The sequence below is a fragment of the Malaya genurostris genome, chromosome 3, assembly GCF_030247185.1.
Source record: "Malaya genurostris strain Urasoe2022 chromosome 3, Malgen_1.1, whole genome shotgun sequence".
Classification (NCBI taxonomy): domain Eukaryota; kingdom Metazoa; phylum Arthropoda; class Insecta; order Diptera; family Culicidae; genus Malaya; species Malaya genurostris.
The window spans coordinates 140,982,432-140,998,263 of NC_080572.1; the positions used below are offsets into that span (position 1 = coordinate 140,982,432).

At 35.5% G+C, this 15,832-nt stretch overlaps 1 protein-coding gene across 12 annotated transcripts in view; it reads right to left on the minus strand.

The window, feature by feature from the left end:
- LOC131438020 (dystrophin, isoforms A/C/F/G/H) overlaps positions 1-15,832 on the minus strand; it is a 1,278,256-nt gene that overhangs the window by 1,107,250 nt on the left and 155,174 nt on the right. For all 12 annotated transcript variants that reach the window (XR_009230868.1, XR_009230869.1, XR_009230870.1 and 9 more), the window contains exon 2: positions 2,445-2,599. Coding sequence is in view for 8 of the 12 variants with exons in the window: in XM_058607783.1 (XP_058463766.1) it covers positions 2,445-2,599 (155 nt within the window). In the remaining 4 variants the exon portion in view is untranslated. The remainder of the gene's footprint in view (positions 1-2,444; positions 2,600-15,832) is intronic.

A 15,832-nucleotide genomic window follows, 5' to 3' on the forward strand; every position in this document is an offset into this window, starting at 1 on the left:
TATATTGAGTATATGTGGAGGTTAGTTAACCCAGGAATGCCCAGTATGGGTAATTTAGAACACCTTTACGTAAAATGACAGAAATGAACAATTCGCATATAGACAAGTATAGACAAGTTAATTCATAATATACCCAAGTGAAACGATCGAGCGGTAATCGTAAATATCCATAGCAATGAAAACATATATATTGAGTATATGTGGAGGTTAGTTAACCCAGGAATGCCCAGTATGGGTAATTTAGAACACCTTTACGTAAAATGACAGAAATGAACAATTCGCATTAAAGAGTTAGCAGTGAATTCCAGCATTGCATTTCAAATTATGATAGATCAAATATGAAGTTCGTACAATTGTACAATAACAATTAAGTGTTATGACAACTGATTAAACTTTTTACTAAAAGACATTGATCTTTCGAAATTGTTCCACAATATCTCGAACAACCTCTTGGGTTGTTGCTACAGATGTTTTTCAAGCTCCGCTTATAATCTTTGCTTTTATGTTCTCAGATCATTTACCTATTTATTAAAGCAAATAAAATCTATTTTTGTCGTGAATACGACTTACTTTACTATGGGGTGCCTTTTCAAAATTAGCCATATGGAAGAATGGGCAGAACTTAATCGTGAATATCTCGACTTGTATTAAGGGCAGTAACATAATTATTTCGCCATTTCATTGAAAATATGATCAGGAATTTAGAATAATATTTTGAACAGTGTGAGATAACCACAAACAACTCAAAAATGAAGTTTTCTACAACTTTGAAAACAATGCGGAAAACTCTTTACTTTTGCTTGGCTTTTTCGCGCAAGGACGACGATTTTGAGGTAGTCAGGCACATATCTTCATCTGAATGCGTATAAAAAGGGATACGTGGTCGAAAATCGATCATTTCTTCTTGTATGTTGGATGGTAGCAGACGTCGTGAAAATGATTCATCATTTGCTTTCCGGTCGTCGAGGGGCAATATCATGAACCAACAGCGACGGAGAGTGCACCTTCTGCGTAGTTAACACCTCAAACGCTCAGGTAGCAACTCTCATTCGAATTCTGAAACTGGATTCTGGAACTACATTCTGGAACTGATTTCAGTTTCTAAATTGTAGTTCTAAAATTGCAACTGAACTCTGAGTCTGCTCTTAGTTCTAAATTAAACTCAGGTCCAGTTCCTTATTCCAAAATTCTTCTGTTCGATTCTTTTTAGAATCATAATACTCCCAAAGAATTATGCGACATTTTACAACCCATTTTGGTAGTAGTAGCTTCAGAGCTTAGTTCCGGAATATGGGTGTAGAATTCAGAGCCTGCGTGCTGAAGTGGATTCTGGAAAAAGATTCCGGAACTGATTTCAGTTTCGAAATTGTAGTCTACTAAAATCCAACTGAATTCTGAGTCTGTTCTAAGTTCTAAATATAGTTCTTGAGCCCAGGTCCAGTTCCTAACTCCAGAATTCTTCAAATTGGTTCTTTTGTCCTGAATACGACTTACTTTACTATGGGGCACCTTTTCAAAATTTACCCTGTACAAGAATGGGTAGAACTTTACCACGAATTTTTTTTGATGTACTTAACCCAACAACATATTTTTTTTCACAAGCTCTATCGATAATATGGTTAGGAATCTTTGAATAAAAACTGTTCATTTCTCTTATTGCTACCTACGAAACTGGATGTCGAGGTGAGGTTCTCCCACCAACATCAGTCAGGCCGTCCTCTCATTAGGACTTCGGTCGTCAGGATGAGCAGTCGGTAATGAAAGTCGACCTTTTGCGTGGTGTAAAGCCTCAAACGCTCAAGTCACAGAGCCAGTTTTCAGGATAATTTGATTAGCTTTGTGCAATTTTCGCAGTGCAAAATTCGCAACAGTGTTTAATATTTTAGAGAATTACACAATTTGGCACTTCTGAATGTCAGAAATTTATGTCGTACGGCATTTTGATAACTTTTTTCACTGAAATATTTAAATCCGAAACAAAATAATTGACACAATTCTTTATATTTCTATTTAGAACAATAACTATATACCCAAAGAATTATGCGAAATTTTCTTTACTATACTATATACGACCCTTTTTTTATCACTTGTAGTTTGTAGTAGAACTTTCTGCTAATTTGCTATATAAAATGCATACGTCGACTTAGAAGCCATTATTGAAAGGTTCCTTTCAGAACTATACTGGTTATTTCGTAATATTTAATCGTGTGTTAGAATTTTTAATGTAACTAATCTGTACTTTAGTTTAGGAGTATCGTTTCAAATTCTAGTAGTGAAAAAGAGGAAAGCTAGCACAATTCACACAATCGTTCAACTAATTGAAATTTGAAAGGATAAAGAAAGAGTGTCAGTTTTATTCGTATTCACGACATCCAGTTATGTCTCTGACATTACACACCCGTACTTTTTGAATTCAGTTTTTGAGTGGATAAAATTTTACTTACGTATGCTTGATTGGTTAGAACTTCCAATAAAGAAAGCAATGCATTTCCATCGCGCAAATCTTCGAATAGATTGCTAATAACACATGTGTTTGATTTTGAAAGATGACTATTGATCCATTTGGTGAATGTCTTTTTCTGTATATCTTGTCGTTCATCTAAAAAAATAAGAAAGAGTGAAATTTAAAAACAATTACTTAGAAGACTGTACCCAAAGAAGAATTTATAAGCCCATATCTCCAATCTTTATATTCTGTCTTTGAAAATTACATAACACAAAATCTCTAAAAACCACAGTAAGAAAAATCATTGATCTTTTTCTTACCTTCCCGAAACTACTCTTTTTTCTTACTCAAAAGATAAGCAGCCAAAGTCACAAAACACTATACCGCTAGAAGAAAATGACTCTAGATTCTGTATTAAATCTGACTAATACATAGAATGTTATCCAAAATAATCTCTCACAATCATATCTAGTTCAGTTCGATCTCAAATGATTCCACCAATACTGTGCCAAGATATCATCTGCCATTATAGTGTAGAAAGAAAAACTAAAAGCTAAATTGTTGCTCTTGCATTTTCTTACAATAATGCCACGAATTCAAATTGGACCGTATAATTTTTGTTACTAAACCCTTAGGCACAATCCGTTCGACCTAGAAGCCATTTAAGATATTGAAATCAAAGGTCTTCCCATTTCTTTGTGTTTCATTTACTTCTGATCAATGATGCTATATTCCTACTGAACAAGTGCTCAGTAGTTTACAGCAATACAACTATTCGTAACAGCACAGGTTACTAGAAATTAAACCAATCTGCCAGAAAATGAACAACAACAGTTGCTGGTCTTAGTAATAAAAATCTTTTGTCATTCATCGATGGTTGACCGTATTGCTACCACGGGGACGTTTTTCTACTGAGCCTGAAAGAGCCCAAGAAGGCCAGACACAAAAGGGAATTCGTGTTCGATTCGGCCATTTTGCCTAGCCGTGGATGGATTATCCTCCAGTTACTTCTGCGTATGGTATTCAAGCTGAATTTCGTGAATACGACTTTCTTTACTATGGGACGCCTTTTTTTAAATTTACCCAGTTTAAGAATGGATAAAACTTAATCGTGAATATCTCTTGCTGTACTTAAGACAGCAAAGTTCTTCATTCAGAAAAGCATTTAACACGAGAAGAAAATTGAATGAATCATTCTGAAAATTTCACATAAAATTCTCAACTAAGTTTTAACGACATTGTCAGATGGGTTTTTCGATATTCATTATCAAGTTTCCAAGCAAATTTAAAATTTAATTTGAATTTTAAAATTTTGCTGTTCATAACAATACCCAACAACTTTATGATTTAACGAATCCGATCAGTTATTATGAATCTGATAATATGCTTTGTTTTTCATGTTCTTCTGAATTTCAAGTATCCAAAACCGAGCAGAACCGAGTAGAATCTACGAAGTTCTGTTTTATTTAATTCTCTCATTTTTAATTTATGACTTACATATGGTATATGTATCAAATATAATTTATCAAATAGGTTTATAAATTGAGACGTTGTTCCTACCGACGCTGGTAAACAGAGCGGAAAGACGCCATTATTGGAAGCCGTCTCAACACAAAGGAACTCATTGTTAGACGCCATAGAAGAATATTCCTCAAGAGAATAACTCGTATTATTGCTAAATAAGTTCTACCCCTAATTATATTAGATAGCAGATTTAACCTTTCATTTCTAGGAATCCTCCTTGTGGCGGCTCTGATTGCCGTTGGCTCAAGCACGTCACCATGCAGTGTGGACTCTCGTCTACATGTAGACTCTCTTCAAGGGTTTAAAGGTGGTTCAAATTAAATCTATTCAAGTTAAAGTTCTGCCTTGGGCCAGGTTAGTACTCTTCCAAAACTATCACTCAGTATTGCCAGAGCTACCTGGTCTTATTTTTCAAACAATCGTGTAAGGATGCTGTAAGTTTGAATAACGGCGAAAGTTGCGGTACTATAATGATTGAAAACAGAAGCAAACAATAACTTGCTACGAGGCACACGGCCTTAATTGCATCGCTTGATCGCGCAGAACAAATCCTCATTGGGTACGTAGCCACCCGGAACGGGTTTCAAATGTATATTTGCTTGGAAAATCCAGAATCACTCTGGCAAGGTCTAGAAGAGACACACGCTGCACTCGAAGATCTCGAAACCGAAGATATGAAGCAATCGAGAACAATCTATAATATCGTACTCTTTTCGAGCTCAAATTATGTTCAATAAAAACTGGTCTTATTACTGAATTGCCTCCGGCACTTAATACATCTAGTGAGCCTGATACCAAATTCTCTCTCCCTCCTCATTCTGGTCTTGCTGGTCTGAAATTACCAACTATTTTATTGCCTGAATTTACTGGCTGCTATCAAAAGTGGCTGGGATTTCATGATACTTTTTGTGCGTTTGTTTGTTCTAATCCGGAGGTAGCTGCTATTGAGAAGTTCCATTACCTACGTGTAGCAGAAAAGGGCGTGGCCGCCCAGGTCCATTTCGATAAGTGCAGCCCTCTAGCGATAATTGCAGTACTCTAGTGTGGGACCCATTATTCGAACAAGTACTTGATGAACAACGGCATCCTTCAAGTGCTGCCGAAACGCCAAGAATGACAGAAGATGCTTCAACTACATTACACAGATTGGTCGACGAGTTCTAAAGACACACCAAAGTTTTGAATAAACTTGGAGAGCCTTCTGAGACTTGAAGTACAATTTTGAAGCATTTACTCTGTGTGAGACTGTACATTGAAAATGCGGAAAAACAGGTATCTAACTTAAAGGAGCCTTCCTACTTGAAGTTGGTGAAATTTTTATAGAGGCGTATACGTGTGATTGAATCTATGTCAGTAAATTTATATCAAAGCTCTAGTTATAGTAACAAAACTTCGGAGATACTGACTGAAATAGGATTAGTGGAAAGCCATCAACAGTATAAACATACGAGTGAGTTGAGATTGTCTACGCATGCGGTGATGGAATAGCCTAATAGTTTCACCAATCTTCCGGCAATCGCAATGATTCAGTTCAAAATAGTATCTCTGTGAGAAAGGTTGAAAGTGGTCAACTCTAAACGACTATTGTTTATATGAGGATCACTTGTTAGCAAATGTCCATGTCGAAGCAGTTGTCACTGTCAAAGAAAACATCACACTCTCCTGCATCCGGGATATGTCAATGAATGGAGTATCAAACATGAGCAAGGTTCAATAAGCCCTGACATGCATCAGGGATTTTTCGCTTAAACAATCGTTACGATGTCCAGTGATGAGCAAGCAAGCTTACTGTCGTTCTTGTTATTGAAGACGAATATGGACAAGAGCACTCGGTCACGTATGCTACTGTATTGTGCTTCGCAGCCCAATCTCAGCAGTGATAGGTTGACTAATACTGTATTTGCACAGATTCGATTTAGAAAGAAAAGTTGTCTCAATGAGTTTCTGTTACTGCCCCAAATAACCGCTGATGTGCCAGAACACGACATTTGCATTAATGATTGGAACATTCCTACTGACCTTTTCTTAGCCAGACGATGTGAGAATCATTATGCATCTACCATCACAAGGGGCAGCTCGGGCAGATAAACAGTGAGCTTTCCACGCCATCCGGATTTCGATGCCATGATTGGGGAGTCAAAATCAGCAGCGCTTCGAAGATTCAAGTTGCTAGAGAAAATGCTTAAGCAAAATCCTTCGCTGAAGAAGGGGTATCATAAAGGGTGTAGCTGCGTTTGCATATAAAAATGCATATAATATATATATGTTTGAAAGGGTTTAATTTGGAGATGATTTTCCTAAAATTTTAACCCTTTAAGGTGAAATGTAGCGGAATGCGAAAATCGCGTTTTTGATCAATTATTCAAAAACTAGACCGATTTTCGAAAAACCAAAAACACTTAAGTTTTCGAAATCAAATTTATCATAACTAAGTATTCTTAGAATTTTGAAATTTTGCTCTGCCGAGCCGTAATTGGTTTTTGAAATGTATAAACGGTCACTGTTCCCTCCCACGGGGATGATTTTTGAACTGAAAAGTAGTATTTGTAGTAGAATTTCACAAAGAATCTGAAAATGCAACTCAAAATTATAAAATTTTAGCGAAAACAATCGAAAATTGAAAAAGTTTACATAAACCTTTCAGCATTTTTTTATTGCTTCCGCGCTGCTGTTTCGTATTGAGGTGGTGTGAGAAATGCACGGTGGGCACGGTGGCATTATATCGTGAGCAAAAAATAGATATAAAATAATGACGCAAATTTATGCAGCATTGGGTTTTGTGTTGAAATAAAAACGACTTGAATACAATAAAATGAGTATTGTAAGAAATCGTTTATTTTCTAAGTAGCTGTCATTTATACAAACAATGTGATAAACATTGAGGGCCATCTTCGAGCCAGTCAGCATGGAAAACTTATTGGAATTCATTTGTTTTTCAATTATTATGAATACAATGAATCAACGCTTGATTTTACTTTCAAAATCGATTGAATAATAAGGAACTACGAAATAACTTTATATTCAATTTCGTGCCCCAAATATGTGCTTGAGAAAAGATTCACTAAATAATTTTAACTGCATGGTATGATGAACTATTAGTTATAATTGGAATGTATTCCAATAATGTAATCTAAGAAATTATTAAGCTATTGATGATTTCTGGCACCGGAGGCCAGAGGCTGTTTGGTCTTCGGTTCGTTATCGTTGAAACAGACATTTCTAGACTCATCATGCTATACAATTCCGAAAGTCGCTTCCGAAAAAAAGTTAATGGTGAATACTTTTACGTAAATTCTATCTCATCGGCGGGAAGGGCCTGGTGAACGACTGGCAAAGATATCGAAAATACTTGAATGTTCTCTTGTCTTCAACCGTTCTTTTGAAGGAGAATCGATGCTTGCTACTAAAATCAGGCATATACATGGTTAGCAAGTTAGTCAATACATATACATATAACCTCATGTTAATCATTCATAATTACTCATGATATATAGCTCTAGTGTAAGAGTAATCACTAACAATGATGATTGAATCAGCATATATTCAAAGTGTGAAGAATTCTAAAATCCATTAGGTCCCGTCTTTTTTACAAGCCAATATAACGAGAGGTAAACCCACTGCGCTCAATCATTGAAAAAAGTTCTTGTTTCTATGTGGCCGTTTTTCTTGGTACGCTTTGTGCGACGGTTCGTTCAACTGAAGCGGATAAAATTTTGCGCGCATTTTATGACGCTACATTTCACCTTAACTGCCATATTGGTGGAGTTAGGGTGGTTCTTCTGATTTTCTTTCTTTTTAATTTTTCAAAAACCTCTTTAGAAAAAAAATTGAAAAAAAAATCAGGAATATTTTAGGAAATGTATTTTATGTGAAAAAAAGTTCGGTCTTTTTTTATCGCACTTACAATTTTTTATCACTCTAGACTTTTCATCAAAAATAAAACATTTATGAGTAATTAGCGCTGTATTTTTTCAGATTTTTTTAAAAATGTGGACGGGTATAATATCAGACTTTAAAAAAATAAATCATTGTTAAAGCCATGGGTCCCAATAAAATTGTCATCATCCCTCCATCGGATGATTTAGCTCTTAGAACTGAATACCATGTGTTTCCATCTACAAGTTTAGGGTTTAAGAAAGAATTTTCATAAGGAAGGACCGGAGAGAGAAACATGAATCAGAACTAATGAATTGACAAATATTTAGGTTTTAATATAACGTTTAAAGTTTTTATTTATGAACTGATAAGTCTCTGAATTCTAAAGGACAAATATAGTTCTTTCGCAGAAAAAAATATTCCTAGATACCAAGCGCAAAATCAAGAAAAATTCGAAAACAAGCGAAACCTAAAGAACTATCAGTTTTAAGGTAAAATGTTCGCCGACGTATTGTATCCCATGGTATGAATAGCCAAACAGCTAAAGTCAAACGGCTTAATCTCATAAAGACGAATTAATCATATTGGGATCGGACTGACAGTAAATCCGTCGAAACAAAATGTATGAGAGATAAAGGCTTTAAAATATAACACCTTCCCACTCGACTTGATTTCTATCTGGTTTATGGTATTGCATAGCACTGCTAATAGCTAATCTCGAAACCTTCAGACTACCCCGCAAGATGTTGAAGTTAGAAACGAATTACAACCGTCCACTGGCACACATGTTCACTAACGCATGGTACACATGTTCACTAATGCATGCATTGTAGATGAAAACGCATGGAATGTGGTTCTAATGACATGTGATGTATGATTTTAGAACTAAATATCATGCGTCTCCATCGAATGATGACAATTTGATGGAGACGCATGGTTTTACGAATGATTTATTATTTTAAAGTCTGATATTATACCCGTCCACATTTTTAAAAAATCTGGAAAAATTACAGCGTAATGTACTCATAAATGAGCGTAATGTACTCATGTACTGTGCGAGTAGTGCGAGTAGTTTTTGACGCTTCTACAACAACTATAACTGTGATTCAGGACAACTTGCTATCAATTATGACTAGAATAGTATCATTATGTAATGTAGTATCGGGGTAGCGGATTCTCGAGAATTCAGCTTTCAGCTGGTGATCGGCAGTGGCCGGTGAATTGAATATTGCATGAGGGTCTTCTATATGGCGTTGGTGAATATCCATAATGCCGCATCCTTCGGTCCGTGTGGGTCCCGGGAAACACCCCCAGGCTACGAAGGCCCGACGGGTGGCCCGCATGGTGGTCATAGACTGGAGGGGTCTTCCGTGGGCAGTGATGATGATATTGCCGAAGAGAATAAAAGAGAAGTAAAAATTGTGGAAAACGTGGTAAAAAGGGGATGTGGAACAAAATGTCTGAAACGACAAAGTTCTGATTAGTTGCCATCGAGATGGTGAAGAGACAGGGAAGGGGGAACGAAAAAGTTAGTGTCAAAAAAAAGATCTTGTTAGTTCCAATGAAGATGGTGGACAGGGACGAGTAATGATTTATTGATTATATTTCGGAAACTAATCGGGATTGAAAGTTGTTGATGGAATTATGCTTGGGTCTGCTCATCTGCAGTCTCTTTACTCCATCGTAGCTGATGTTTGTAGCTATGAACTGGTCCGGCGGGAGGGGCCAGGTGAATTACTGTCTGATACTGACAAAGATATCGGGTTCGATTCCTGATTTGTTCAAAGATCTTCCAGAGTAGGAAATTTTCTTGAATAACCCTGGATAGTAAACCGGAAATATTTCAATGTTTTTTTTGTTCCCAGTTGTACTTTAGTAGGAGAATCTCTACCTGCTGGATTAACTAGATAGTTTTATATTTAGTTAACTGGTTAAAATATGTTATGCAATATTTATTATAATTTAGATAAATCGTCCAGCTCACACCTTTGTAAGGGTATGAGGTGGGACCATCATCATCATCATTAATGTATTCTTTAACTGTGTCGACTGCGTTTACATCCTGATTATCTTATTATCTTTTGTATTTTTGCGATATTCACCTAACCAGAGACCATTTTTGTAGAAACAGAAAATAAAAATTATACAATGATAGTACTGAAGGGAGAGCAAGGTTGTGAATATATAGATCAGCGTTGCCAGGTCATTTTTCCAAAAAACTGTATTCGGCGTAAGAATCTATCTGTACCATATCGGTATCAGAATCTCGTCAACATAAGTTCACGGAAATGTGACCAAAACTCATTTTTGTGAGCAAAAAAAAGGTCTCGTAGCAACCTTTTCGCCTGTCAATCCATGCTATCAACAAAAATCGGTATTTATCTGCACGTTCCGTGAATTATCGGTATTTTCGGAATACATATCTGTATTGCGGTATAGAGGTCAAACATATGTATAAATACCGTTAAATCGGGATACCTGGCAACGTTGATATAGATCGGAAAGGTGAGATGTGACCAGAGATGCTAGATCTGCAGATTTGTCGGTAAATCTGCAGATTTCGTACATAGTGCTGCAGAAAATCTAGTTTTCGCGGACTTTCGTCAAAATTTACAGACTTTTGATATTGCCGCGCCCTTTTTCATTTTGCTCGCCAAGTCAGTTTAGCGTATCCAACTTTATACAGAAATAAAGACATACTTGCTAACTTCAAATTTTTTTTCGGATATACAGACATTTGCAACCCTGTCTGAAGATATTTGAAATTTTTACCTGGCATCTCTGGATGTCATTTAAGCAAGCAGAACTACACTGAAAATAATTTGCACGCTAGCATGATGTGCAAAGCATTTGAACTATCACTACTTGTGAAACACATGAAACTCATGAAAATATACACTCAACTCTAAAAATGAATGTAAAACCTGTTGATTTTTAGTGGAAATCATGTTACATTTATCAAAAAAGCACATAAAAATGATAAGATATATCGTTACCTCCAGATTCTATATGTATTTCATATGAATGCCACATTGTTTTTCATATAGATTTCAATTGAAACACGGTTGACCGAATCAAGTGTTTTGCACATACATTTGTGCTGTATTCATTTCCACTTGAAAATGGAGTGTTTCACACATGTAGTTCAATTCAATAGCAAAACACATCACATCCAAAGGAAAAACACATCAATGCTAAATGGAAAATAATCTGATCTTGCATCTTAATGAATTTGCACATGAAATCTTGAAACAAATGGCTTTGGTTTTGTATTGAAATGAAAAAGTACATTAAATTGAATTGCTATTTACATATGAATTAATCGTACAAATTTTTATCAGTGTACTTGCGACGGCATTATCACACACAATGAGATCTTCACTGCTTGAAAGTTTTTTCTTAAGGGCGGATAGGGTGTAACACTTTTGACAAATCATTCATTATTTTCTAATATTTTCTTATGGTAAAACAATTCAAGAATCTACTTTGATTGACTTCGAAACTTGACAAAACATTTTTGAAATGTTTCATTATAAAAAATTATAGAGGAAAAAATATGAATTTTTTAACATGTTAGACCCTACGGGCTCCTCGGAGTAATTAATTGTTTCCATTGATTGTATAGATAAAAACTTTAAACGCGTTTTTCTCGAAAGCAAGTTTTGAAAGTCCGTGTCCACCATCATTCAAAAACTACTGCACCAATTTTGTTCGAATTTTGCACATACTTTTTACGTATAAAAAACTATACCCCAAAGCTTTCCTTTTCGCTGTTTGTTACTTTGGGGAGGTTTAACAGCTACAAAATGGCAGATTTTTTCGTGAAAAATCTTAGTTTTCACTTTGAATAACCTCCAAAAATTTAAAAAATAAAAAAAAATCAAAGCTGTTATCTCAAAATTTGTGTGTTATTAGCAAGCAATAGAATGGATGGCAAAAGTCAATGTGTGGTGAAATGACTGTTTTATACAGTAGAATCTTACTACGGATCGTTAGGTCATTTCTCAAACGACACAATATACCGTACTTTTTGGCAATCTTCTTGATAAAGTTATTAATATGAGATTTGAATGTTAACTTTTCATCAATTATGGCTCCAAGATACTTCATTTCTTTAACGCGATCAATAGTTTCACCATCAATTTCCACATTGGCGTCATGACCGGTGCTAATAGAAGAAATACCATATATTTCGTTTTCGCGACGTTTAGTTTCAGTTGCTTAAATTTTAACTATCGAACCAGCGAACTTAGATCCTCATTTAAATTTGCAACAGCTTCATTGAAATCTTTAGCCGTAATGAACAGAACAGTATCATCTGCTAACAAATTTTTTATCACAGAAACGTAAGACTCGCCTCATATCATTATTGTACATAATAAATAAAATAGGACCTAACACACTTCCCTGAGACACACCAAGTGAATTACCAAGGGAACTAGACACTACATCGTTAAAAAAAAGTACGGGTGTGTAATGTCAGAGACATAACTGGATGTCGTGAATACGAATAAAACTGACACGATTTCTTCACACTTTCGAATTCGAATTGATAGTTGATCGGTTGTGTGAATTGCGAAACTTTTCCCCTTTTCACTACTAAAATTTTAAACGATTTTTGACGTCGATTATCTTATTTCGGATTTGCATATTTCATTGAAAGAAACTATCGAGATGCTGTACAGGATTCATTTCTACCTTTCAGAAGGACCAAATTGTGGAATTATCTACGATATTTAGCACAGTTCGGAACATTTTTCTCGAACAATTTTCGCACAGTGAAAAGTGCACGGAGCAAATCAAATTATTTTGGATTTTCACTAAACTGATGATTTTTACCTTCGATTTGCAAAGAAGTAATCTTAATAGTTCTTTAGATAACATTTAGAGCCATTAGAACGGCTGATTTTATATAATGTTGTCCACTGAGTACTTATCCCGTACTTATTTAGTTACGGTGGTGGCTGACATTGAACAATTGTATCGTCAGGTTACATTACATCAATCAGACGTTCCATATCAGCGTATTCCTGACATAACACATTGGTCCAAAACTGGAAAAAGACGATCAAAATCTGTACTGACGTACACTGATTTTTAAGAGTTAACGTGTCTTCGAAGAAGTTTTACAAGATTATATTACGCTTCTTTTGAAAGTGGCACCTTAATTTTTGTTAAGGGGGTAGTACCAATTTCGAAAAAAAAAATTTTTTTCTATCTTATTTTGAAGAAAAAAACATTTGAAGTATTTTTGCTGAAGATGTAAATAATGTAAAAAAATCAGTTCGCATTCACATCGCATCCATGTCAGTTGATATAACAAAACCGCTTACGTTCGGGACGGAAGAATCCAAGTACAGCATTGTGTAGTGAACAATAGAACGACCTAGAAATGAGTGAACCAAACGGACAAGGAGACAACCACACCAAAGGACAACGGTGCTTCCTTCACACCAACCCCAAGCAACCCCAGTACACCTGTGACAGCCACCAACAACAATGAAGCATCCCATTCAACGAAACCATCAGTATCCCCTATAGAACAAAGTACACCAGCTGCAGTTAACACACAGACTAACAGACAGGACACTCAAATTAGATTCTTCAATCATTTTAACGGTCATTTCGAATATTCCTTTATTTGGGACAGTACTCACATATGTCATGATGGCTCCACGTTACCCTATCAAAAACATCCTGTCTGTCATCTAGACTGTGTTTATTTTTTTCATTTACCAACAGAGTTGCCATTCATACAGAATTACCTGTAATGTATTGATTTGTATACGTCCATGCGAATTTCATGCAGGATACAGATTTAATACATATTGCCAAAACTATATACATAATTGTGCCTACTTCTCATCCTCCAACGCAATACAAAACCGAACCCGTTTTGTTACAATATTTACTTGATTCTGGTCTGCCGCCACTTAAATTCGGGTGAAAATTACCAACACAATAAAAAATAGTCTAGTTGCTCATCTAACGTTGAGTCAAATAAATGGTTACCTTCCAACATCGCGAAAAAGTTAAATATATTATCAACGTAATCCAATAATTTATTGTGACGATTCCTTTTCAAATATTTCGATGAAATCAGGCATCCCTGCAAGCAGCTGATCGCTGTTGACAAACGAGGGGAAACCAACTAGTAAAAAAACTTTTACATACCACAAGGAGTGTACAGATAGTAAATAGTTCGCGCAGTACAATATAGGTGGAACTAGTGCATCACGAAAAATTATTTTTATAAGAATTTACTCATACTGTCATGTCTGTTAGTCTGTGGTTAACAACTTACCCTCCAGCAACTGCAACCAATGTACAACAAGGCGCATCTACAGCAACTCTCAACGAGCCCAAGACTACAATCAACAAGGACAACGAAAATAAAACGGAAATCACGCACAACAGCGACGATGAAACAATGGATGATGAGATAAGCCGCGGACGAAGTGACCTCCGATCCTCGTTGGATGGAAATGGAAACTCATCTCCCTCTAGAAAAAGGGTGACAACGAGATTCAATAGCAAAAAAAATTTGAGTAACAAAACTGTAAGCTAATCGGCCACGTAATTTACGCAATAAGGCCAGAATAAAAATTTTATTACAAAAAAAAATGTAAAAAAATATTTTTCGAGATATTTTCACTTTATTTTAAAAACAGTTTTTGCCTTTCTCATATAGAAAGGCTATGCAATCACTGTGAAAATCGACTTCTTAACCAAGGCCCGGAGGGCCGAATGTCATATACCATTCGACTCAGCTCGACGAACTGAGCAAATGTCTGTGTGTGTTTGTGTGTGTGTGTGTATATGTGTGTGTATGTAACAAAAATATGTACTCACTTTTCTCGGAGACGGCTGAACCGATTTTCACAAACAAAGATTCAAATGAAAGGTCTCATAGTCCCATAGCCTGCTATTGAATTTCATTCCGATCCGACTTCCGGTTCCGGAGATATAGGATGATATGCACCAAAAAAATGAAAAAAAATATGCACTCACTTTTTTCAGAGATGGCTAAACCGATTTTCACAAACTAAGATTCAAATGAAAGGTATTATGGTCCCATAGCTTGCTATTGAATTTCATTTGAATGTGACTTCCGGTTCCGGAGTTATATGGTAATATGTGAAAATTTGAGAAAAAGTTTACACTCAATTATCTCTGGAACAACTCAACCGATTTTTGCAAACTAAGATTCAAATGAAAGGTCTCATAATATCCTAATATAGTGGAATATTTTATCAGGATCCGGCTTCCGGTTTCGGAACTAAAGCGTGATAAGTGGAAAATTACCAATTTAATTAGTATTTTTCCACGAACGATGGTTAAAAACAGGTACAAATCCCATAAAACTGTCCGATAAATTCTTCTAGTTTGCAGAGCTTGTTAGTTTGTGGGCATGGAAACTTAATTCGGCACTACTGGTCCCCTCTTTTCCTGTTCCGAGAGCACCGAAAGTGGAGAAGAAAAACTCCTAAAACTAAATTCACTTCGATTTCTCTGCGATGCTTGAACCGATTTTCACAAATCTTGATTTGAATTAAAGTTCATACTGTCTTTAAATAAATTAAAAATTTAAATTTAAATAATAATAATAATAATAATAATAATAATAATAATAATAATAATAATAATAATAATAATATTAATAATAATAATAATATTAATAATAATGTGAAGACGGTACGACCACTTTGTTGTAATTTATTGAAAGATGGCTTTTTGGTCAATGTTTCTTTACAAAATATTTATTTTGCGTCAAAAGCCGACGTTTCGAAGGAATATCCCTTCATCTTCAGGGCAACTATAAGGTTAACATACATGATTAGTCACAGTTTTCACATTATACAATTTCATAACAAATTGTTTACTCACAAACGACAACAAATATTTTTCGTCAAGTGGATTGGAACATTTAAAATGATCAAAAACGGGAACGGCTACTCTACACTGAAAGCACAAACGGTGTGAAAA